This window comes from Chiloscyllium punctatum, chromosome 44, assembly GCF_047496795.1.
Source record: "Chiloscyllium punctatum isolate Juve2018m chromosome 44, sChiPun1.3, whole genome shotgun sequence".
Classification (NCBI taxonomy): Eukaryota; Metazoa; Chordata; class Chondrichthyes; order Orectolobiformes; family Hemiscylliidae; genus Chiloscyllium; species Chiloscyllium punctatum.
The window spans coordinates 12,190,797-12,215,559 of record NC_092782.1 but is presented as its reverse complement, the minus strand read 5'-3'; the positions used below and the strand labels follow the sequence as shown (position 1 = coordinate 12,215,559).

Genomic DNA, 24,763 nt, shown 5'->3' with positions numbered 1-24,763 from the left:
ATCAGAGAGAGGGACAGAGACAGCGATAGAGAGACAGAGGGAGAGAGACAGAGATAAAGAGACAGTGGGGGAGAGAGATACAGAGATAGAGATCGATAGAGAGCGATAAGGAGATAAGGAGATAATCAGAGGGAGAGATAGACAGAGAGAGACAGAGAGAGACAGAGAAGCAGAGAGAGAGAGAGAGAGAGAGAGGGGAAGTGAAAGTGAGAAAGAGAGACAGAGATAGAGACAGAGAAAGTGGGGAAGAGATAGAGAGAAAGATAGAGAGAAACAGTGAGAGAGAAAGAGAGACAGAGAGAGACATGAATAGGACGTGATCACATCTTTGTAAAATGGTGTGAAAAACTTTTGAATTGCTTGGAATAAGTAGGACTTTTAACACATCATGAACAGCCTTTGTAATTGTAATTAACCAGTTGTGATTGCAACTGGTTAGCATTGGTTTGACAGAATAGTTGGCTGCCTACCTGAAACTAGAGACATTCAAGTCAGAGAACCTTTACCTGAGTAATATCATGAAACCGGGAACTGCTCCGAAGGAAAAAATTAACGCCGTGAGCACAGTGACTGCCATGAAGTAGCGGAAAGATTTTTCGCAATCATCTTTCCTTGCACACTGCCCCAGGTGGGCGGAGGAATTGCCAGCAGTCAATGGAGAAATGCAGCTGCAGTTGTGGAAAACCTGCATGGGCGGAAAAAAAGAATCACGGGGCAAAGCCCCATTGAATCAGTCTGGATTCACAAAGTGATTAAAGCATTTCTATCAGCCATATTGTAAATGCTTTAGGGGTTTAAAGCAAAATAGTTTTAAAAAAAAAACATGTCGGGATCCACGGAAAGTGTGGAAATATTTTCTGTTCTCCACTAGCATTCATCAGATACCATGAATTAAGGTCAGTTTAGCTTTGTACAATGCAACACTTTGCAAATTGGTGAACTCTCCAAAGATTCTCAGACAGTACTTACCAAACCCACGACCACTTCCATCTCGAAGGAAAAGGGCAGCAGATACGTAGTAATACCACCGCCTTCAAGTTCCCCTCCAAGTCACTCATCATCCCAACAGGAAAATATATCATAATTCCTTCACTATCGCTGGGTCAAAATCTTGGAAATCCCTCCCTAAGGGCATTGTGGGTCAACCCACAGCAGGTGGACTGCAGCAGTTCAAGAAGGCAGCTCACCACCACCTTCTCGAGGGCAACTAGGGACGGGCAGTAAACACTGGCTCAGCTAGCAATGTCCACATCCCACAAATTAATTTTTAAAAAATTAACAGATACCCGCAGATATTGCTCAGAGCAGTGAGTTTAAAACAGACCGGTCAAGGAGAAAGCAGAGTCAAAATTGTCTTCAGGCTCCGAGTCCAAAGTAATAATATTACTTACGCTTTAATTCCAAATGCTGCTGTGCCTGGTAATCATAGAAATAACAATCTTTTATCTAAGAGTTTCATTAAAAACTAACCTATCTTCTTCACACATTCATATCCATATGCTTTCTCATTCCAAAGAGTTATTTTTGCCCTGTGAGGTATAGCTGTGAGTCATAGAGATGTACAGCACGGAAACAGACCCTTTGGTCCAACTCGTCCATGCTGACCAGATATCCCAACCCAATCTAGTCCCATTTGCCAGCACTTGGCCCATATCCCTCTGAACGCTTCCTATTCATATACCCATTCAGATGTCTTTTAAATGCTGCAATTGTACCAGACTCCACCATTTCCTCAGACAACTCGTCCAATACACACACCACCCTCTGCGTGAAAAAGTTGCCCCTTAGTACCCTTTTCTCTCTTTCCCCTCTCACCCTAAACCTATGCTCCAGTTCTTGACTCCACCAACCCAGGGAGAAGACTTTGTTTATTTATCCTATCCATGCCCCTCATGATTTTATAAGCCTCCATAAGTTCACCCCTCAGCCTCCTATCCTGCTCTGATAAGTCCTTTCCAAAGTCCTGTTAAGATTTGCCTTTCCAAAATGCAGCATGTCACATTTATCTGAATTAAACTCCATCTGCCACTCCTCAGCCCATTGGCCCATCTGATCAAAGTCCTGTTGTAATCTGAGGTAACCTTCTTCGCTGTCCACTAAACCTTCAATTTTGGTATCATCTGCAAACTTACTAACTATACCTCCTATATTCGTATCCAAATCATTTATATAAATGACAAAAAGTAGTGGACCCAGCACCGATCCTTGAAAAGCAACTCTTCACCACCACCCTCTGTCTTCAATCTTTGAGCCAGTTCTGTAGCCAAATGACTAATTCCCCCATATTCCATGAGATCTAACCTTGATAACCAGTCTCCCATGAGGAACCTTGTCGAACACCTTATTGAAGTCCACGTAGATCACATCTACTGCTCTGCCCTCATCAATCCTCTTTGTTACTTCTTCAAAAATCTCAATCAAGTTTGTGAGACATTATTTCCCATACACAAAGCCATGTTGACTATCCCTAATCAGTCCTTGCCTTTCCAAATGCATGTGCATCCTGTCCCTCAGGATTCCCTCCAACAACTTGCCTACCCACCGATGTCAGGCTCACTGGTCTATAGTTCCTTGGCTTTTCTTTACCACCTTTCTGAAATAGTGGCACCATGTTAGCGAATCTCCAGTCTTCTGGCACCTGACCTGTTGATTATCTACAATATAAATATTAGATTAAATGACTTAGTGTGGAAACAGGCCCTTCGGCCCAACAAGTCCATACCGCCCCGCCGAAGCGCAACACACCTATACCCCTACATCTACCCCGTACCTAACACTACGGGCAATTTAGCATGGCCAATTCATCTGACCTACACATCTTTGGACTGTGGGAGGAAACCGGAGCACCCGGAGGAAACCCACGCAGACACGGGGAGAATGTGCAAACTCCACACAGTCAGTCGCCTGAGGCGGGAATTGAACCCGGGTCTCTGGCACTGTGAGGCAGCAGTGCTAACCACTGTGCCACCGTGCCGCCCACTATATCTCAGCAAGGAGTCCAGCAATCACTTCCCTAGCTTCCCACAGAGTTCTAGGGTACACCTAATCAGGTCTTGGGGGAATTTTTCCACTTTTATGGATTTCAAAACATCCAGCACATCCTCCTCTGTAATATGGACATTTTTCAAGATGTCACCATCTATTTCCCTACATTCTATATCTTCCATGTCCTTCTCCACAGTAAACACTGATGCAAATTACTCATTTAGTATCTTCCCCATCTCCTGCAGCGCCATACAAAGGCCGCCTTGCTGATCTTTGAGGGGGCCTATTCTCTCCCTACTTACCCGTTTGTCCTTAATGTATTTGTAAAAACCCTTTGGATTCTCCTATTTGCTAAAATGATCTCATGTCCCTTTTGTCCTAATTTTCCTCTTAAGTAAACTCCTACTGCCTTTATACTCTAAGGATTCACTCAGTCTCTCCTGTTTATTCCTGACATATGGTTCTTTCTTTTTCTTGACCAAAGTCTGAATTTCTCTAGTCATCAAGCTTTCCCTACCCTTTTCTCTCTTTCCCCTCTCACCCTAAACCTATGCTCCAGTTCTGGACTCCACTAACCCAGGGAGAAGACTTTGTTTACTTATCCTATCCATGACCCTCGTGATTTTATAAGTCTTTCTTTTCACCCTAACAGGAATATACTGTCTCTGGACTCATCTAAAGGTTGCTCCAGGTTCCTGAAGCCCTTATACAGGAAGTACCAGATGCATTTGCATATTGTCATCAGAAAATATGTTTTTCAATTTACTTGTTGGGACTGAGCTCTGCCCTGGACTACCACTTATTCCCTCTCTGGCTTCAACTTGAAAATTGTTGTTCAAATTATAATAACATTGTCAGACAAAATCTACATATTTAAGAATTTGACCTTGATACCTTCTTGTGGATTTCTTGTACCAAAGGGCACTAACAATATGAAGGTAGCAGGTCTGGCAAGACAAGGTGGAATTGGGGGGCAAGAGTATGGCGAGGGCATAGCTAACACCCATCATTTTTAACTGTCCTGTGCCCAGTTTTGACCAGTTACTCAAAGTTGAACCTGGGCTCCTTGTCTCAGAAAATTTGTTTTAATCTTGAAGAGCAGCCTTACGCTTTGATTTAGAACATAGAAGAATACAGTGCGTACAGGCCCTTCGGCCCTCGATGTTGCGCCGATCCAAGCCCACCTAACCTACACTAGCCCACTATCCTCCATATACCTATCCAATGCCCGCTTAAATACCCATAAAGAGGGAAAGTCCACTACTGCTACTGGCAGGGCATTCCATGAACTTACGACTCGCTGAGTGAAGAACCTACCCCTAACATCTGTCCTATATCTACCACCCCTTAATTTAAAGCTATGCCCCCTTGTAATAGCTGACTCCATACGTGGAAAAAGGTTCTCACTGTCAACCCTATCTAACCCCCTAATCATCTTGTACACCTCTATCAAGTCACCCCTAAACCTTCTTTTCTCCAATGAAAACAACCCCAAGTGCCTCAGCCTTTCCTCATAGGATCTTCCTACCATACCAGGCAACATCCTGGTAAACTTCCTCTGCACCTGTTCCAGTGCCTCCACATCCTTCCTATAGTATGGCGACCAAAACTGCACACAATATTCCAGATGCGGCCGCACCAGAGTCTTATACAACTGCAGCATGACCTCAGGACTCCGGAACTCAATTCCTCTACCAATAAAAGCCAGTACGCCATATGCCTTCTTCATTGCACTATTTACCTGGGTGGCAACTTTCAGAGATCTGTGTACATGGACACCAAGATCCCTCTGCTCTTCCACACTACCAAGTATCCGACCATTAGCCCAGTACCCCATCTTACCGTTTTGGACAAGATATATATAAAAAAAGGTCATAATTCTAGAACCAGCAGTCATATCATCTTCTCTGTCCTACTGAGGCTGGGTAAGGCTTTGGTCAGACTGCATTTAGAAAATTGTGAGCAGTTTTGGGCTCCATATCCAAGGAAGGATGTGCAGGCACTGGAGGGGCCCCAATGGAGGTTGACAAGAATGACTGCAGGGATGAAAGGCATGTCTTATGAGGAGTGGTTGAGGACTCTGGCTCTGTTCTCAAAGGAGTTTAGAAGAATTTTGGGAGGCTGGAATTTGATTACAACTTACAGAATACCACGAGGCCTGGACAGCATGGATGTGGAAAAGATGCTTCCACTAGTAAGACAGACTATGACACCAGAGCACATTCTCAGAGTGAAGAGATGATCCTTTAGAACTGAAATGAGGAGGAATTTCTTTAACTAGAGGATCATCAATCTGTGGAACTCATTGCTGCAGAGGGCTGTGGAGGCCAAGTCATGAAATGTCTTTAAGAAAGAAACAGATAGTTTCTTGATTGATTGGTATCAAAGACTACAGGGAGAAGGCTGGAGAATGGGATTGAGAACACCCTGATTGAATGGCGGTGTAGACCCAATGGGCTGAATGGCCTAATTCTGCTCCTATATCATACGATCCATTGGTACCGCTGCTGTAGTGTTCAGTTATCCATTGCTTCAAGGGGTGTCCCTGACAAGAGTGGAGTCTGACAACAGTGAGAATCAAGGACCCTGAGATAGACAGTCAGCATTACCCAGAGGAATGAGAGATGGGAGTGCCTCTGAGAGAGGCCGAATGGTTTACTTCTATCGTATGTTCACTGTGTGTGAATAGCCTGGGTACGGTTACTGAAAAGGACACAAAATTGTAGGCAAACAGCTAGCAATTTGAGAGTAGATGCTTAAAGCATTAGATAAAACTTGCATAGGCATATAACCTAGGCAGTGTAATCCCTGCCTATCTCTAAGGCATAAAAGGCACCAAGAATTAGAACATACCCAAATCATAAAAACTGGACACAATGCAATATGCAGATTCAGTAATATTTCAGTCGCTCTTTGTGAAAACAAAGTGGAGTTTCAAGTGCTAGTTCTGAAATTTGGACGCTGGAAACTGAACTCCAAATCATTGCACATTACAATAGCTTACTGCAATGTTAGTGTTCATTCTGCTATCAGCGTACAACTCGAGGTATCAGTGTGTGACTCCCTCTGAACTGACCGGAAATATTATGGTTAAACCAACGCAGGTGAAAAGAGAGTGGGGCAGAGTGAACAGAAGCAGACTACTTTCAATTGCCATCGGGCCAAGAATAAGGGGACAAAGGATTAAAACAGACGGAGAAAGGGATTTCTTTACAAAGAGATTTGGGAAGCTCTTCAATTTAATGAGGCAGAAACTGTCAACATTGAAGCTGAGAATGTACAAGCAGTTGAAAGCGAGCACATGCCAGGGAAAATAGCAAAGAGGTGTTGTCAGAGTGGGTTGGCAGTGTTTGGGGTGTAAATGTTGATACAATTGATTTGCCCACATGGCCCGTTTCTGTTTTCTAACTGCAGTGAGGAAATCAAAGGCTCTTACCGTATTCTTCCCTGTTCCAGTAGACGTTGTGCAACCAGCGAGGCAGGGTGAAACATACGTGACACCATCTCCAGCACAAATGGGCTCCCACTGTTTCAGGGAGCAGAAGCAGCCAGTATTACAGTCGTGGTTCAGAGCACTTCCCCCAAAGGAGACCTGTGCAGTGCTGAGAAACCAAAGAAAACCAGGTTCATGGAATCACACACAGCAGAAGTGGTACTTATCAGGCCTATTTTACCAGTGTCATGCCCACTCACCGCTGCTTTTCCCCCTATAACCTTACAAACTGTTTTCCTTCAAGTACTTTTCTAACTACTTTTTGGAAGTTCCCATTAAAGTCACTTCCAGCCCCCTTTCAGCAAATGCATCGCAGATCAGAACGAATTGCTGTATTTAAGATCTCTTCTAGGTGTCCCCCAATCATAGAATTCACACATTGTGGAAGTTGGCCTTTTGGCCCATCGAGTCCACACCCACTCTCCAGGACAGCATCCCATCTTGGCCCAACCCCTTAAACTTCCCCATGGCTAACCCACCTAGCCTGCACATTGCTGAGTACTATGGGCAATTTAGCACGGCCAATCCACCTAAGCTGCACATCTTTGGACTGTGGGGTGAAACCTATGTCCAAACTCCACAACAGAGAGCCGCCCAAGGTTGGTGCCTGGTGCTGTGAACCACCATTCTAACCACTGAGCCACCACGCTGTCCAGTAATTACAGATGAGTTAGAAATAGCTTCTCCCCATTTTCAATCAAAGACCCTCAAATTTTCACAAGGTTGTAGTGAGAGTCATTCTGGATTAGTTAAGCAATCTTATGCAGCATACTGTCTTGGCCTTTTGTTTTAAATGAGAGGAAATTCCACTTGAGGCTCTCTCAGAAATACATGGCTGGACTTTATTCTGACAGATCTTTTGTCATACTGAGCTATCAGGGGAATGTAAATCACACCCCCTTATTTCACAGTAGTCAGCTGCTCGAGGTTAGAAGTCCAGGCAGCCACTTTGACAGCATAAGTACACAAGGGTGTGATATGAGGGTGTTGACAGGGTCCTGTACCAGATTGGTAGGTGCCAGGTAAGGACGGGCGGTGGGGAGGTTGCGTTTGGGGTTTGGATCTGGCAGAAGGATTGGGTCGCTGGGGAGGTTGTGTACAGTTGGGGAGTTTGAGAGATATACACACATATGGGATCTATCCAGTAGTTACTCAGGAGTTACACAAAGCATTTAATAGGCCAACATTTTCCTGAATTACTGAATTTGTCGAACCCTCTATTTAAAATCGGAAACATCCAGGTGCTGGGGAATTGCCCAGTGGGAAAGTCAATTTGCTGGGCAGGTCCTTCGGAATGTCTTCTATTAAGAATTCCACAGGGTCACCCTGCACTACTCCCATCTACACTGGAATAATAACTACCTGGCCAGCAGAAAATCCAAGGCCTTGTTTCCTAACCATCTTAAACAAGAGGCAACATGCATCAAATAATGAAGGCTGTACGAGCAGAGACACAGATAAAACAGACACATAAATAATCAGGATGTTCACAGGGACATAGGATAGATTTTTGTCTTTGAGCTGACTGACACACGGGACTGATGCATGCTATTTTCTTGACCTGGATTATTTCTGTAGCCTGAGGTCTTACAGAATCACGTAATCTCTACAGTGGAAACAGATTCTTCGGCCCAACAAGTCCACACCAACTCTCCGAACAGTATCCCACCCAAACCCATTCCCCTTTACTCCACATTTACCCCAGACTAAGGCACCTAACCTACGCATCCCTGGAAACTGTGGGCAATTTAGCATGGCCAGTTCACCTGACCTGCTTATCTTTGGATTGTGGGAGGAAACCGGAGCACCCAGAGGAAACCCACACAGACACAGGGAGAATGTGCAAACTCCATGCAGACAATCGCCCGAGGCTGGAATCAAACCCAGGTCCCTGGTGCTGTGAGACAGCAGTGCTAACCACAGCCACTGGAGAAACAAAAGACAAAAGCAACGGTGGGGCTTCTAGTGTTAGAAAGCAAGATATCTTGAAGGCCTCAAGACCAAGAATATCATTATTGATAACAATTGTTTGGGTTTCAGGGTTTTTCCCCTTGCTTTAAGCCACCTTTGGGATCTTTGCAGAGCCTCCAGATCCACGAGGGCCCTGCTCTAAAGCCTTTTACTCAAGGAGGAGGAGGAGCAGCAAGCACACTGTCCTGTGCCTATTGCAAGCTCAGTGCCACTAAGCACGTGCAAGAAGGGCTGGGAGAAAAGAAAGGGAAGATACAAGTCTCTCTGTGTCAAGTCTGGTCGCCTATTTATAGGAGAGACATTATTAAGCTGGAGAGGGTTCAGAAGAGATTTACCAGGATGTTGCCAGGTATGGAAGATTTGAGTTATATAAAAAAAAGCTGGATAGACTGTGACTTTTTCCACTGGAGCATAAGAGGTTGGAGAGCAGATCTTACAGAAGTTTATCGTTCAGACAGGCCTAACGGCAGGTTAATAGCATGGACGTTTTCCTAGGATGGGGGAAGTTCAAGACTAGAAAACACATTTATAAGGTGAGAAGAGAGATTTAAGAAAAATGTGAATGGGCATTTTTTATATTTTACACAAGAATGTGGTTGGCATGTGGAATTAACTGGCAGAGGAGGGGGTGGATGTGGGCACAAATCTAAGTTTCTTTTAAACATTGTAAAAGAACATGAATAGGAAACATTGGAGGGATATGTCTCAGGAGCAGGCAGGTGGGACTAGTTTAGTTTGGATTATGTTCGGCATGAACTGGTTGGACCGAAGGGTCTTTTTCTGCTCTGAATGACTCTGACTCTCAAACACTGATGGAATTCTTTTGGTTATTGTAGTAAAAGACATCCTGGAAAAGATTGAGATACAAGTTAACAAACGATTATTTAGGGGTCCTGTCCACAACAGGGATTCAAAATGACTGAAGAATCACTAACACACATAGGCAATGCATAACATCACAAAACAGTGAATAGATTCCTCTGCCAACATATTTTTTAAAAAAAGTGACACACAAAGGGATTCTGAATGATTAATAACATCCAGGAAAATAGATACTTACCCCTGATAGGAGACAGTTAAACCAGCTACTCGAGAGTTCTCGCAACCCATTGCAAAAAAGGAAAGTGTTATTAACCAACCCAGGGTGCTACATCCATAGGATAATTTTGCTGCTTGAACAATATTCAATTTCAACCTTTTCATCACATATCCTCCCAAGAAAAATCCAACGCACACTGCAGGGATATTTATGAGACCTGGAGGAGTAAAGAGAGTGAATCATCAACTCAATTCAGGTTGAATGAGGAAAATATACAATCTTACACTAAAATGCAACAAGCCATTCATTTCCAGAGGTTTATAAAATCACGAGGGGCATGGATAAGAGGAGTCACCAAGGTCTTTTCCCTTGGGTAGTCCAGAGGGCATAAGTTTAAGGTCAGAGGAGATAAATTTAAAAGAGTCTTGAGGGGTAACTTTTTCCACACAGAGCATGTTGCATGTTTGGAACGAGTTGCCAAGGAAGTGGTCGAGGTGATTACAATTACATTTAAAAGACATGATGATAGGTAATGGATAGGAAAGGTTGAAAAGGTTATGGGCCAAAGGCAGGCAAGTGAGATTGGAAACCTGATCTGCATGGACAAGTTGGGACAAAGGTCTGTTTCCATGTTGTATGGCTCCATTTAGGACTGACGTAGAAGGAAGTTCTTCACTTAGCACATTGCCATTTCAATGAGTCACCTCTCATGCTAATATTTCTGCCCTGATTTTAGATTTCCACCTTCACAGTGTTTTGATTTTAAGTGGAATATGGAGATATAGAACATAGAACATAGAACAATACAGCACAGAACAGGCCCTTCAGCCCACGATGTTGTGCCGAACTTCTAACCTAGATTAAGCACCCATCCATGTACCTATCCAAATGCCGCTTAAAGGTCGCCAATGATTCTGACTCTACCACTCCCACGGGCAGCGCATTCCATGCCCCCACCACTCTCTGGGTAAAGAACCCACCCCTGACATCTCCCCTATACCTTCCACCCTTCACCTTAAATTTATGTCCCCTTGTAACACTCTGTTGTACCCGGGGTAAAAATTTCTGACTGTCTACTCTATCTATTCCTCTGATCATCTTATAAACCTCTATCAAGTCACCCCTCATCCTTCGCCGTTCCAACGAGAAAAGGCCGAGAACTCTCAACCTATCCTCGTACGACCTACTCTCCATTCCAGGCAACATCCTGGTAAATCTTCTCTGCACCCTCTCCAAAGCTTCCAAATCTTTCCTAAAGTGAGGCGACCAGAACTGTACACATATGTGGAGAGAGAACTGCATATGTGGATTCAGTAGATGGATTGAAGCAATGACAACCAGCATGAGCAGAAAAAGAGGTTTCATTGTCTGTAGCATCCCACAGTTTCAGAGGAACTTTAGCTTTGGAACAAATTCAAAGAACAGTGTATATTTTTGAAGGTTTTCTGTCTGACTTTATTACAGAATCCTTCTATCTTCACATGTCTCATTGCTACCCTGTCTCTAATTTATTTGTACCTTTTTCAGCATTTTAGCTCACTTTTCACTCCTTTGTCTCTCCACAGTTCACTAAACACCCCTTTGTTGTTTCATACAAGACATCACTCATGGCTTGTTGTGAAAGCCATTTCTTTTCTCTGCCTTGTTTCACAATGGAATTCAGCTGTCCTCATTGCTATACCGTATCAACCGGAATCCTGCTTCCAAACCCGGATCGGTTTCCCCCCCCACCCCCCCCCCCCAACACGTTTCTGCATTCTGCACTTCCTCCCTCCCTGTCCTCCAGTTAATATTCCAGCCCATGTGCTCCTCAAACTGTGCAGCCCTGGCTCTCTCAGATTCTTATTGGGCTATGGGGTTGGTGGGAAGAGAGAACGAGGGGTTTGGTCGGGGGGGGGTGGAAGAGAGAGAGAGACAGGCAGACAGAGACAAAAGAGAGAATGAGAGAGAGAGAGAGACAGAGAGAATGAGAGACAGAGAGAGTGAGCGACTGAGACAGAGAGACAGAGAGACAGAGAGTGAGAGAGTGAGAGAGTGAGAGAGTGAGAGAGTGAGAGAGTGAGAGAGTGAGAGAGTGAGAGAGTGAGAGAGTGAGAGAGTGAGAGAGTGAGAAATGGAGGAGACGGTATAAATCCATCAAGGCTAAACTAAATGTCCCAGTTGTCGGTCCTGATATTCCTCATATCTTGCTCAGCCAGCTCTCTTATTTTTCAATACACATGTTTTGCCCACAATTTTTCAATGGCTCTTTTAACATTTGTGTGTGTGATTGAGGCTATGCACAATTTCTCACATAGGTGTGACTGCACTGTCACCTAGTGTCAAACCATGGTGCTACCATTTAGTGTTTGAACTTGCCAGTGAATTATGGTATAGCTCTGTATAGGACTATAAATGGATGCAGTGGAGCACTAAAATAAAATAGCTTTACAACCATTCATAAATTAAGGACAAACTCCAGGATCCCATGCAAAGGTGCACTTTCCCCAAGATTGCTATATGCAAATAAAGTTAAAAATCACACAACACCAGGTTATAGTCCAACAGGTTTAACTGGAAGCACAATAGCTTTCAGAGCGACGCTCCTTCATCAGGTGATAGGAGCGTCGCTCCGAAAGCTAGTGTGCTTCCAATTAAACCTGTTGGACTATAACCTGGTGTTGTGTGATTTTTAACTTTGTACACCCCAGTCCAACACCGGCATCTCCAAATCATACATGCAAATAAGGTGAAGTGCTTTTTGAAAATGTGCATTTATGTTCAGAAGGATGGGCCATTTTAATATTCACTGTTGCCCAGCTCAGACTAGAGTGGTTAGTACCCTTTGCTTTATCTTGGTCATGTATCAGGCTTAGCAACGGGAGACAATTAAGCACATGCCTGCTCAGAGTGCGTGGAACCATGTTTACTTACCCTCAACTGCACTAAATTTATTTTTTTTTTGTGTGGGACGAGTGAAAAGAAAAGAGGGCAAACGTTCAAACTGTCCACCCCATAACTGAACCAGGAATGCTGCACATGGGAGGGTTCCCTAAACCATATCCCACACCAGTGAAGAATGCTGAAAATGGGAATGGGCACAAACTTCCTTGAATCAGGTTCCATCCGCAATTTTGTTTTAAAAAAAAAGTGCTCCTGAGTCATTCGACTTGGCGAAAACACAAAACTTTGTCACTAAAAATCTGTGTCATGCAATAACAGCCCAATGCATTTCTGAGGTGAACTTGAACAACTTGTGCCATGCAGACTGTGTCCTTGAGAAAAGGGAGAAAAAAAATATAAAGAAACCAGTCACCTTCTTACAGTGAGAGAAAGAAAAGCTGGAACAAGTTTCAATCCCCAAAACTCATGCACAATATTCGAAATCAAAGATGACCATTCATTCCACCATCGCTGTTCTGACAAACGTCCCCTACCATCCAGTTTAGCTATTGTCTCAAAGAACTCATGGAGAATAAAAGGAATGCAAGAACAGGATATTGTTTGGCTTAGATATGGAGGCAACAGAAGTACAAACCAATGAGGAAGTTGGATCTGGATGCGGACTGTCCATACTGCTGCTCAATAAACTTGGGTTTAAACGTCAACATGCCAATTAGAGCATTCAGTTGTAAGACCATTGACACCAAGTACAGGACAAAGATGCTATTTGAAAAGAGTGTTTTCACCGATGACAAGAAGCCTGGAAAAGCAACAAAAAAATTGCCAGTGTTATTTTAGATCAACCAGTGAATGTATTCTCTGTCAGCACAGAACACATTAAATCAAGCATTCGCACTTTTGAAATCTAATTTAATTATATTGCAGCTCATTGTTGTGGAGCTTTGGCAAAGTTTTCTCGTGCTTCCTGAGAAGTCACAGTCACAACTATACCTCTAAGCCCCACGGATTGTTCCAGAATTCAATCAGAACACAGCTGACCTGTCACATACCTGACCAACAAAAATAAATCCACCTCCGTCTCAAAAAAGATTCCCACCATTCAGAGTCTTGATAGAGTGGGAGGTCCACATTTCCACTATCCCTCGGATTAAAAAGTGGTCCACTGACTTCACATGGAAGGGAGGCGATGGTGTAGCGGTATTTTGCTGGACTGTTTATCCAGCCTCCCAGTTCATGTTCTGCTGACCCGTACTCAAATTGCACCAGGGCAGATGGTGGAATTCAAAAGGTGACTCTATAAATTGATTTTGAATTCCACCATCTGCCCTCAACTGGAATTAAGAGTCCAAGGATGACCATGAATCCATTGTCGATTGTCAGAAAAAAAGCCTATCTGGTTTACCAATGCCCTTCAGGAAAGGAAAATGTCATCCTTATCTGGTCTGGCCTGCATGTGACTCCAGCCCCACAGCCAATGTGGTCGACTCTTCACTGCCCTCCAGGGAACTAGGGTTGGACAATAAATGCTGCCCTAGCTAGAGACACCCTCATCCCAGGAATGAATAAAAAAGAACAAAAAACATCAAAATGATCTAATTTGAATGTTGTTTTTCTATCTACCCTGTGAAACCTTCAGATAAGTTGAAGCTGCTCTATTAAATCACCTCTTAAACTTCTCAACTCCGAAGAATACCAGGCAGGTTTAGCTAACTCCCTTCATTTTACGCCAAATATCATCCTGGTGAATATTCCAGATGGGGTACTATTTAACCCAAAGCAACCAAATAATGGCTTCCTCCCTTTTATGAACCGTCCACACTTGAAAACAATGACAAAGTTCCCATCTGCCTCTTTGATTATCAACTAGCTTTAAACAAACTGAGCCACCTTTTACAGACAAAATCTAAAGCCGCACTATTAGTCAATAGTGGAGACTGTTGCTCCCTCTCTCACTGATCAACAGTTAAAGCATTCTACTCCCAGGTACCCCTGCCACTGCCAAATCCCAAGTAATGAACACTTCTGCCTGCTCAATGACTGAAATCGCTTCCTGCTCTGCTCAACAACTCCTGTACACCAAACTTTCTCAGGCAAGGGTCGGACAAAAAGTCTAAGGCATTAAAATGGGGTCACATCAAGGAAAGCTTTCTGAATCACCACTCTAAAACTTTAGCTCCTTTCTTCGAAACATTGCTTAGCAATGTCAGCAGAGCAAAATCCGTCTGAAAATATAATTACAAAGTTTCACAAGTGGTGGCCTTGGGAATCTTGACAACAATGTCAGAAAAATTGGATACGATTTGCTATCTCGCTTTGATTGTCCTTACCCAAATCGTCATTTTAACCCCCTTCTTCTCCACTCCCTTGTCCCCCACCCCGCTCCCCAACCCCAGTAAAAAACGAAGAAAAATATGAAATCCTGGAAACTTGCAACATGACATTCATCACCCATGAAGGTAATCCACTGATGCGTTAAGGTAGGTAATCCTTAATCAGCTCTGATGGAGGAGTTTCAGACTGGAAATGACATTAATGTGTTTTACTCTGTTTGAATGTCAATCGATCTGCTGTGAGTTTCTACGACATTTCCAAGTGAACTATTAATTCTCTAAATAGACATTTCTGAACAAAGAATACATTTCAATAACAGAGGTTAAAAACTGAGGTTAAAGAATGCCTCTTCCTCATTGAATGGTTAAACTTTTGCCATGACACGGAGACCCAGCTAATAGGGACAAAATAATTAGAGACAAAAAAAACTGCAGATGCCATGCTGGTGAGACATCAGTTCTGCAAGCGAGATGAAGGTTCTCCTGGGGGTCTGCTTTATAGAAACTACCAAGTTGAGGAGAGCTTGCAACACAGAACAGGACCAGAATTTTAATCCTGACCCATCTCCCCACCACAGCTCATAGAACGCCCCATCTTAAAGTAGGCTTCCAAGAGCAGGTGAGGTTTAAAAATCAGCTGGCATGGCAGGATTATAACATTCACCTCCACTGGAAGTTTTCTATGGAGGGTTCCACAGGGATCAGTGCTGGGACCGCTTACTGTTCGTGGTCTGCATAAGTGACTTGGAGGAAAACATAGCTGGTCTAATTAGTAAGTTTGTGGATGATACAAAAAAAAGGTGGATTTGCAGATATGGAGGGGGATTGTCAGAGGATATAGTAGGATATGGATCCATTGGAAACATGGGCAGGCTTGCTTTATATAATGCAGGCCCCACTTTAAAACATCCTAGCTTCTTCATAACTTTGCAACCCCACTCAGGGTTGTAACCACTTAGTAGCATGCTTTCCTCTGGCAGCAAATTACAATTATTTAAAATGACATGCAGTTTGAAGTTGGTGATAAAACAAGCTGCATGTAGAGGTTGCTGACTGAGGCCAAATAGTTACTGCTTTCCTTGAACCTGACTCCACATGAAGGATGGCATTTTACAGCATGAAATCATCACATTAGAGCCAGGCCACTTAGGGCTAAATAGTTGGTAACCTGTTTGTTAATGGTGACTTCGAGGCCTCCTCCTGTCACTGCTGGTATTTTTGTCTCAGCCTCACCTCAGTGTTAGACGCTTGTGAATCAAACCCCACCCCAAGACACTGGAGCAATTAACTAAAACTGTTAGTCTCACGCAGTTTCCAGTGAGTGAACTGGACAGAGGCACTTCCTTTTGGGTGTCATGTTAAACCAAAGCCCCACTAGACTTGTACTGAAACAATGCAGTTGAGTTCTTCAGTTATCTTGGCTGACATATCTACCTCAACCAATGCTTTAAAGAGATGATCTGGTCATTTATCTAATTGTTGTTTATGGGATAAAGCAACATGGACATTGACAATTGGCTTGAAATGTAAGATACTTAATTGTCGATAGATGTTTGAAAATCATAAAATTTTGTAAATATATATTTGATTAACAGGAAATCATACATCATAATGAAAAGATCCCACAAATAGCTTATTGAATGAAACAAATGATAGATATGGTAGTGAAAATTAGTAAAAGTTTTGAGACTCGCCTTGGTCCACTTCAGAGATTTTTGGTTTGGGGTTGTTCCTTGCAGGTTCACTTTGCTCCGGTATCAGGACATCTATCTTTTCAGAGGCTTTGCCAAGTTCCTTTTTCCTCGTCTCCTTGGTTAGAGACTTGGGAAAGAACCAGAATGGTATGGAAAAAAGAAGCGAAAATGCACCAGCAATTAGAAACCCAAGCCACCAGGCACCAACCCATCTTGCATCCTTTGACGTGATTGTAACTCTCTCTGGAAAACAGATATTCAAGGGCATGTTATTCTGGAGATACTGTTACATTGTTCTATTATTCAAGGAAAGTGAGGAACAGTATTGTAATGCATGTACATTTATGTACAGTCAGAATGCCACATTATTCACTATTGCACTACAGTCAGTGTATCAAAGCATCAAGTGTCTGTGCACAGTATGTAGAGTCATACAGTCATTCAACTTGAAAACAGACCCTTTGGTCCAACTCGTCTGTGCTGATCAGATATCCTAAATTAATCTAGTCCCATTTGCCAGCATTTGGCCCATATCCATCTAAACAATTGCTATTCATTTTTCCATCCAGATGCCTTTTAAATATCGGTAATTGTATTCACCTCCTCTGGTAGCTTGTTTCATACACGCACCACCCTTTACATGAAAAAGGCACCCCTCACATCCTTTTTAAATATTTCCCCTATCACCTTAAACCAATGCCCTCTCCCATTCTAGGAAAAAGACCTTGTCTATTTACCCTCATGATTTTATAAACCTCCATAATGTCACCCCTCAGCATCTGACGCTCCAGGGAAAATAACTTCAACCTATCCATCCTCTTCATATAGCTCAAATCCTGCAGTGCTGGCAATGTCCTTGTAAACCTTTTCTACACCCTTTCAGATTTAACAGCATCTTTCCTATAGAAGGGCAACGAGACGAGTATACAGTATTCCAGAAGTGGCCTCACCAACATCCTATACAGCTACAACATGACATCCCAACTCCTATACTCAATGTTTTCACCAATGAAGGCCTTCTTTACACTCTGCTTACTTACGACTCCACTTTCAAGGAACTGTGCACCTGTACCCCCAAGTCTCTTTGTTCAACAACACTCCCCCAGGGCCTTACAATTAACTGTATAAGTCCTGCCTTACCAAAATGCAACACATCACATTTATCTCAATTAAACTCCATCAGCTACACCTTGGTCTATTGCCCCATCTAATCAAGGTCGTGTTATACTCAGAGATAATCTTCTTCACTATCCTCTACAGCAACGATTCTGGTGGCATCTGCAAACTTATCAACCATCCCTCCTACATTCACAGCCTAATAATTTATATCAATGACAAAAAGTTTTGGACCCAGCATCGATCCCTGTGGCACACCGCTGGTCACAGGCCTCCAGTCCAAAATGCAATCCTCTACCACCAACCTCTGTCTTCTACCTTCAAGCCAATTTTGTATCCAATTGGCCAACTCCCCCAGATCTAATGTGGCCTAACCTTACTAACTAGTCTACTGTGCAGATACAGAGGTCTGAGAAAATACACTCACAAACATCAACGCTGAAACTTTCTAAAAGTGGGTTTTGTTTTGAACTTTAGAGCACCACAAAAATTTTGCAAACTAGATTTGAATAAAATTATTTGGTGATTAGAATTCGAGATCAGTGTAAAAAAAGACAATAGATATGAAGAATCAGTCTTTGTGACCAGAATTAGATCAGATCGATAGTGTCCCATTTCCTTCTTTCTCTCTTGTCCCTTTAATGTCACTTAATTGACATGTTTGAAACAAATAAAATTCAATATTTGCATTTATGCTCAGAAGTAAATAACAGTATTGAGGACCAGCCAATTTTTCTTTTGATATATAGAATCCCCAGAGTTTGGAAGCAGGCCATTTAGCTCATCCAGTCCATATTGACCCTCTGAAGAGCATCCTACCCAGACCCACCCCATTCCTTTAACCTTGTATTTCCCATGGCTAACCCATCTACCTTGCCACATCCCTAGATACCTTGGGCAATTTTGTATGGCCAACCCACCTAACCTGCATATCTTTGGACTGTGGGAGGAAGCAGGAGCATGTGGAGGTAGCCCACACAGACACAGGGAGAATGTACAAACTCCACACAGACAGACAGTCACCCAAGGCTAGAATCAAGCCTGGATCCCTGGTGCTGTGAGGCAGCTGCCCACCAGAGTTTCATTACACCTCTTAAATCACCAGCTCTTCAGCTTCACTTTCTTTCATGGTCATGCTGTCCACATCCATATAAACTCTCCGAGACAGTCTCTTAGCAAACTCTAGGTGGACATTCTCCTTTTTATTCATTTCACGTGACATGGTTTCTTCAGTCAAACAGCGCTGTCCGTTGAATATGGTCTGAGTGTTGCCCTATATGTTAGCTCACATAACACGGACCTCAGTCTCTTTGGCATATGTTGAGATACATGACTTGAAAGTATATCATAGAATCACAGAATCCCCAAAGCCATTTAGCCCATCATGTTTGAACTGACCCTCCGTACAGCATCCCTCCCAGACACAGCTCCCCCACCATATCCTATAACCCCACAATTACAATGGATAATCCACCTAGCCTGAAAACTGTGGACAATTTCAGCATAGACAATCCCCCTAACCTACACATCTTTGGACTGGGGGAGGAAATCTATGTAGACATGGGGAGAATGGCAACTGTCTGTGTGGAGTTTGCATAAAGGGTGGAATCGAACCAGCAGTGAGGCAGCAATGCTCACCACTGAGCCATTATGCTGCCCTTTTATAGAACCATAAATCCACAGATTCTATGGACTCGGGCCAAATGGTCTATTTTCACATCAACCATCTAAAGAGTGTTCCACTTAGTCCCACCCCATTCCTGTAACCCAACATTCCCCATGACTAATCAGCCTAACATACACAACCCTCAACAATATGGGCAATTTAGCATGGCCAATCCACTTAACCTTCACATCTTTGGATTGTGGGAGGGAACTGGAGCACCCAGAGGAAACCCATGCAGATACTGGGAGAATGTACAAACTCCACACCGTTGCCTGAGGTGGCACATATTAACAACTTTAACTATTTGTACTGTCAGACTAACACAGACTTATGCATAATCTGCATTCAATGCTTACTGAAGTCACTGTACACTGCATACAAACAACTGACAAAACACACACTAATGAAAGCAAAACACCCCAGATGCTGGAAACCTGAAGCATAAACAGAAATTGCTGGAGAAATTCAGCTAGTCTGGGAACATCTGTCGAGAGAGAAAACAAAATTATCTTTTCACCCCAAAAGACTCTTCTTTATAACTGAAGGGGACTAGAAAATAATCATTCTTATTGTGTTAAAGGGGGAGGAGGAATTAGTGGAATAGATGATGAGTATGTCCAGTCCTACAGGCTCATTTGAAATAATTGGCTTTCGGAGCACTGCTCCTTCGTCAAAGTGAAGCCATTTCGCCTGAAGGGGCACGCTCTGAAAGCTTGTGATTTCAAATAAACTTGTGGGACTATAACCTGGTATCCAGTTACTTCTGACTACATCCCTCTTGTAAGCAGATTACTTTGCCCTTCATAGCTACTCTTAAAGCCAGCTTCAATATGACCTGTGAGCTGGCTTGCATTATACATGGACAGCAGATACCACGTCGGAATGTGAGGCTTATATAGTAATGGTCAGGTATGCACCACAATCATTTTACCTGACAAACATCAAAATACAACAGTTTGAAAGAAACCAAAATCTTTAAAAGTTCCTTACCTAAGTCAACAAAGCCAATGTCTACAAACAGCTTCGCACAAAACGATCCCAATAAATATCCAAACAATGGGCCTATCAGGGCAACCGCGTACAAAATTCCTAAAGCACGAGAAAGAAAAATTTCTCAAAATGCTTTCTAACAACTCACAATATTGAGCTGCTCATATCAACTTCACAATACCTATATAGAAAGAAGTATTTTCCTGTGTGGCAAAATCATCAAGATACGATATCCCCAGCGGGCCTGTCGGCGTTTCACCAATCCCCCGCAAAAGATTTCCGAGAAATATGTACATCCACATGGAGGAGCCTGCTGCTCTCTCACAACCTGAAACAAAACATCGGATATGTCAGAAAACAATGATTCAATGTCGATCATTGATGTTTAACTCAATCCATGGGTGTATTTACTAGGAAGGAGCTTACCTGAAGAGTTTTCCTCAGGTGCTGGGGTTGTCATATCTTTTGATGTGTTTGAACACTGGGAGATGCTCATGGTCAAATTGCTTGAAAATGTAAGTGCAGTTTCATAGTTGTAACTGGAACAAGCAGAAGTGTTATCGGCTTTTAATGCATGTGGTATGCATGACATGTGCAGGTGTATATTCAGTGAAAGCAAGGCCTACATTAGGAATAGTGTTTATACTCCCACTGAAGTTGCATTTAAAGGGAGCAGAAACTTAACATAAATATAACACTCACATGTTATACCACGCAGTCCTAAATAGAGTATGCATGTATTATTTCAACAAAGATCATAATACAAAGGAGAGGAAAGATGATAGCAATTCAATCGATGTATATGCAGACTTTAAAAATGCAATAAACTATGGCCTAATATACTTATTGGCTAACTGATGTCTGTAGAATTAAAGGGAGATGCCTAGACACAATTTTGGCTCAGGGTCAGAAATCAGAGAGCATTGTTTTTCAGGAAGTATACAGTGGTGACCATCCCTTTTGCTACATAATAATATTGTGGATTTGGATATACAGAGAATAATTTCAAGGTTTGCATTGACATAAACTCAGAAACCTTGAGAATAGAACAGTGGAGCTGGAAATCAGAGGCAGAAACAGAAATTACTGGAAAAGCTCAGCAGGTGTGGCAGCATCTGTGGAGAGAAATCGTAGTAATGTTTCAGGTCTAGTGATCGTTCCTCAGAACTGATGGTAAAAAGATCAGTTTTTATGCAAATGATAGAGGGGAGTAAGGAGTAAATGTTAGGTGGATATAGAGCTCAGAGAGAAGAACAATTGGACAGACAAAGGAGTAGATAACGGTCAGCCTAGGAAGATGAATAGCTATATATGGGAACTCTTAGTAGCTGGCAAATGGGTTATATGTAACAGCAAGGTAAAAGATGAAGGGCTTTTGCCCGAAACGTTGATTTCGCTGCTCGTTGGATGCTGCCTGAACTGCTGTGCTCTTCCAGCACCACTAATCCAGTATATGTAACAGCAGACCATGCAATAACAAGGCCTGGTGTATGGGAGCTGGGGTAACGACATGTGACAAGATGCCTCGAGTTCTCCAATTGTTAACTTGATATTGAATCATGAAGGCTGTAGAATTTGCGAGTGGAAAATGAGTTGCGGTCCCTCCAGTTTGCGCTGAGCTTTGCCTGGAGTACCGCAGCAAACCTTAAATGGTTGGCCAGGGAACAGGGCAGTGTGCTAACGTGGCAGGCAACCTGAGGCTCAGAGTCTTTTTTTATGGACAGAATGCAGGTGTTGTGTGAAATGGTTACCCAGTCTACGCTTTCTTTCCCCAACGTAGAGGAGACCACATTGTGAACAGCGAATGCAGCAGACTAGATTGTGTGAAGTGCGGGTAAAGTGCAGATGTGTTTGGGCCCTTGGATGTGGAGGAGGGAGGAAGTAAACAGACAGGTGTTACATCTTCTGCGGTTCCAAGGAAGGGTGTGGGGAGTGTGCGGGGTGTGTGGTTGGTGATGGTGGTTTGGGAGGCGGTGGAAAGAGTGGACCAGGGTGTCTTGAAGGGAACGGTCCAATGTGGAATGCTGACAAGGGAGGGGAGAGGAAGGGAATGTGTGTTTGGTGGCAGCATCCCGCTGGAGGTGATGGAAATGGCAGCTACTAATCCTCTGGATGTGGATATTGGTGGGATGGTAGGGGACAAAGGGAATCCTATTGTTGTTGGAGGAGGGAAGAGAGGGGATGAGGGCTGAAGTGCTGGATATGGGTTGGACCCGGTTGAGGGCCCTGTCAACTACGGTGCTGGGGAATCCTCGGTTGATGGAGAAGATGGACATATTAGTGGCTCCCTTGTCAAAGGTGGCATCATCAGAACAGATGCGATGGAGACAGAGGAACTGGTAGAATGGAATGGAGCCGTCACAGGAAGTGGGGTGTGAGGATGTATAGTCAAGGCAACCGTGGGAGTCGGTGGGTTTGTAGTGGACATTTGTGGCCCAGAGCAGAGATGTCGAGGAAGGGAAGGGAGTAGTTAGAGATAGACCAAGAGAAGGTGAGAGTGGGGTGGAAATTGGAAGCAAAATTGCTAAACGTTTCGGATTCTAGACAAGAGAGGAAAGCAACACTGATAATATCAGTGACATACTGGAGAAAGAGGGCGGAATAGGACCGAGTCTGATCTGTGCTTGTTGATGAAGAAAGTGTGCTAGTGTATATTTCATGTTTACTGACATGCTCTTGTGTGCTGTAAAATGGAGGTCTATCCTCGAGTCACTGCTGCACTGCAGTTGAAAGGACTCCCAGCTCCAAGTGTGAGAAGTCAATGAACCGCAAGTCAGTCAAAAGCAACAGGACAAGAAGAACTCTGTTGCTGAGTGTTACTAGCCAGTCAAAAGGAAACAGGACAGAACAATTTCAATTGACTGTAAAAACAAGGATCCTAAACTCAAACTTTCAATAGCAATGTGCCATTTTCTACTTTTCATGAACCTCACTGAACAATACTGCACAAGAACAGGCCGGCCACTCAACCAAACTGATCTGTACCACTTTTATCTTTTATCTAATCTATAGATTATTTTATTTCTATTCTGTGTGCGCTTGTTGCATTATTATTCCTGCTTTGCATTTTGTAACATATAGCTCATTCTTCTGTTAACTCACAAATACCTAGTTAAATTTGTCCCTTATAAAACAAAATTAATTTGGTTTGGGAGAAAGATATTCACTGAGCCGCAGAAACTAAAGGGAAACTAGTTCATCCCTTCTCAGCTGAGACCTTAAAGATTTAGGGTCTTTCTTCTGAACAGTCATAACTTGGGAAACATTGCCCAAGGTCTGGTTGTAACAAAAAGGCATAGGAGATCCTTAGCTTTATTCACAGAGACAGACAGTACAGGAAAAGGAAATTGGGTTAAATGATTACAATACACCACAATAGCAACCTTCATGTAGTTCAAAATCACAAAACAATTCTAAGGAGTCTAATCAAAATATTTGGCTCAAGGTGGATCATCGTGGTCAGTTATGAGCATTATACTATGGGAAGGATTGCAAGTTACTGGAGAGTGTGCAAATGAGGATTACTAAAATGTTGCCGTCTTGTGCAAAATGTAGAATTTGAGGATTGTTTTCCTCGGAGCCAAGTAGATTAATGTTCAAAGTCAGTGAACAAGGAAACAATTCTTCTGGTGGCAGAATGATCACTAACCAAAGGATGCAGATTTAATATAACTTCATAATGAACCAGAGGCAATAAGCAGAAAAAAAGATTAATCAGCAAGTTACAAGCTGGAATGTAGTGAAGAGGAGGTAGAAGCCGATTCTATAGTAATTTTCAATAGGAAACTGGATAAATATTTGAACTGGTAATGATCGCAAGGCCATGGTGAAAAAGAGGAGCAATGAGACCATCTGAATAGCTGGAACTAACAGAGTTATAACAGGGTCAAATAGCTCCTTCAGAGCTCTAGCATTCTGTATTATTAAACACATAAAGAACATACACAAAATGTATGCATTGTAAGTATGTGCCTGCATTTATAACTCATCTTATAATTTGAAAACTCACCGTCCCATGAAGAAATGAGGTGAAGCTGTCAGAAAAGTTCCAATAGCCATGACCATACTTCCAATTGCAATTATCCTGGGCCTGTGAAATTTTGCTCCAAAGTAGCTCACAAATACAATCACCAACAGATTCCCTTAACCAAACAGAGATTAACAAAATAGGCCTTCTTGTTAATAACATGCAAGCTTGGCTTCCGTTCTGTTTGAGAATTTTCAGATCAGTACTCACCGATTTCAAAACTTCCGTCAACAACACCGATGAGTGAACTCGGAATGTCAAAGCGTCTCTCTATCTGCGTGATTGTGCTCTTCATGTAGCTCCCTGATAACGCTTTTGCAAAGTACAAGCAGGACAAGGCTGCAAGGAATAACTAGGAAAATGTGAGACAGTTGTTAATAAACACTCATTGGTTTCAATTTAAATTGGAAATCATCAAAACATATCCAAGGAACAGGAGAGTCGATATTTCGGCATAAGCCCTTCATCAGGAATTGTATTGTACGAATGCATTTCCACAGAAGAAAGATTTGCCAATAGGATTTTGAGGATATTTCTCAATCTTTTATTGTGTCTTTCAACCTTCTACA

At 42.8% G+C, this 24,763-nt stretch overlaps 1 protein-coding gene across 3 annotated transcripts in view; it reads right to left on the bottom strand.

Moving 5' to 3' along the window:
- LOC140466721 (solute carrier organic anion transporter family member 1C1-like) overlaps window positions 1-24,763 on the bottom strand; it is a 66,643-nt gene that overhangs the window by 36,552 nt on the left and 5,328 nt on the right. For all 3 annotated transcript variants that reach the window (XM_072562238.1, XM_072562237.1, XM_072562236.1), the window contains exons 3-12: window positions 24,405-24,546; window positions 24,177-24,309; window positions 20,594-20,706; window positions 20,349-20,495; window positions 20,168-20,266; window positions 16,396-16,638; window positions 13,006-13,170; window positions 9,510-9,705; window positions 6,422-6,587; window positions 507-685 (exon numbers count right to left, since the gene is read on the bottom strand). In XM_072562238.1, coding sequence (XP_072418339.1) covers window positions 507-685; window positions 6,422-6,587; window positions 9,510-9,705; window positions 13,006-13,170; window positions 16,396-16,638; window positions 20,168-20,266; window positions 20,349-20,495; window positions 20,594-20,706; window positions 24,177-24,309; window positions 24,405-24,546 — 1,583 coding nt within the window. The remainder of the gene's footprint in view (window positions 1-506; window positions 686-6,421; window positions 6,588-9,509; window positions 9,706-13,005; window positions 13,171-16,395; window positions 16,639-20,167; window positions 20,267-20,348; window positions 20,496-20,593; window positions 20,707-24,176; window positions 24,310-24,404; window positions 24,547-24,763) is intronic.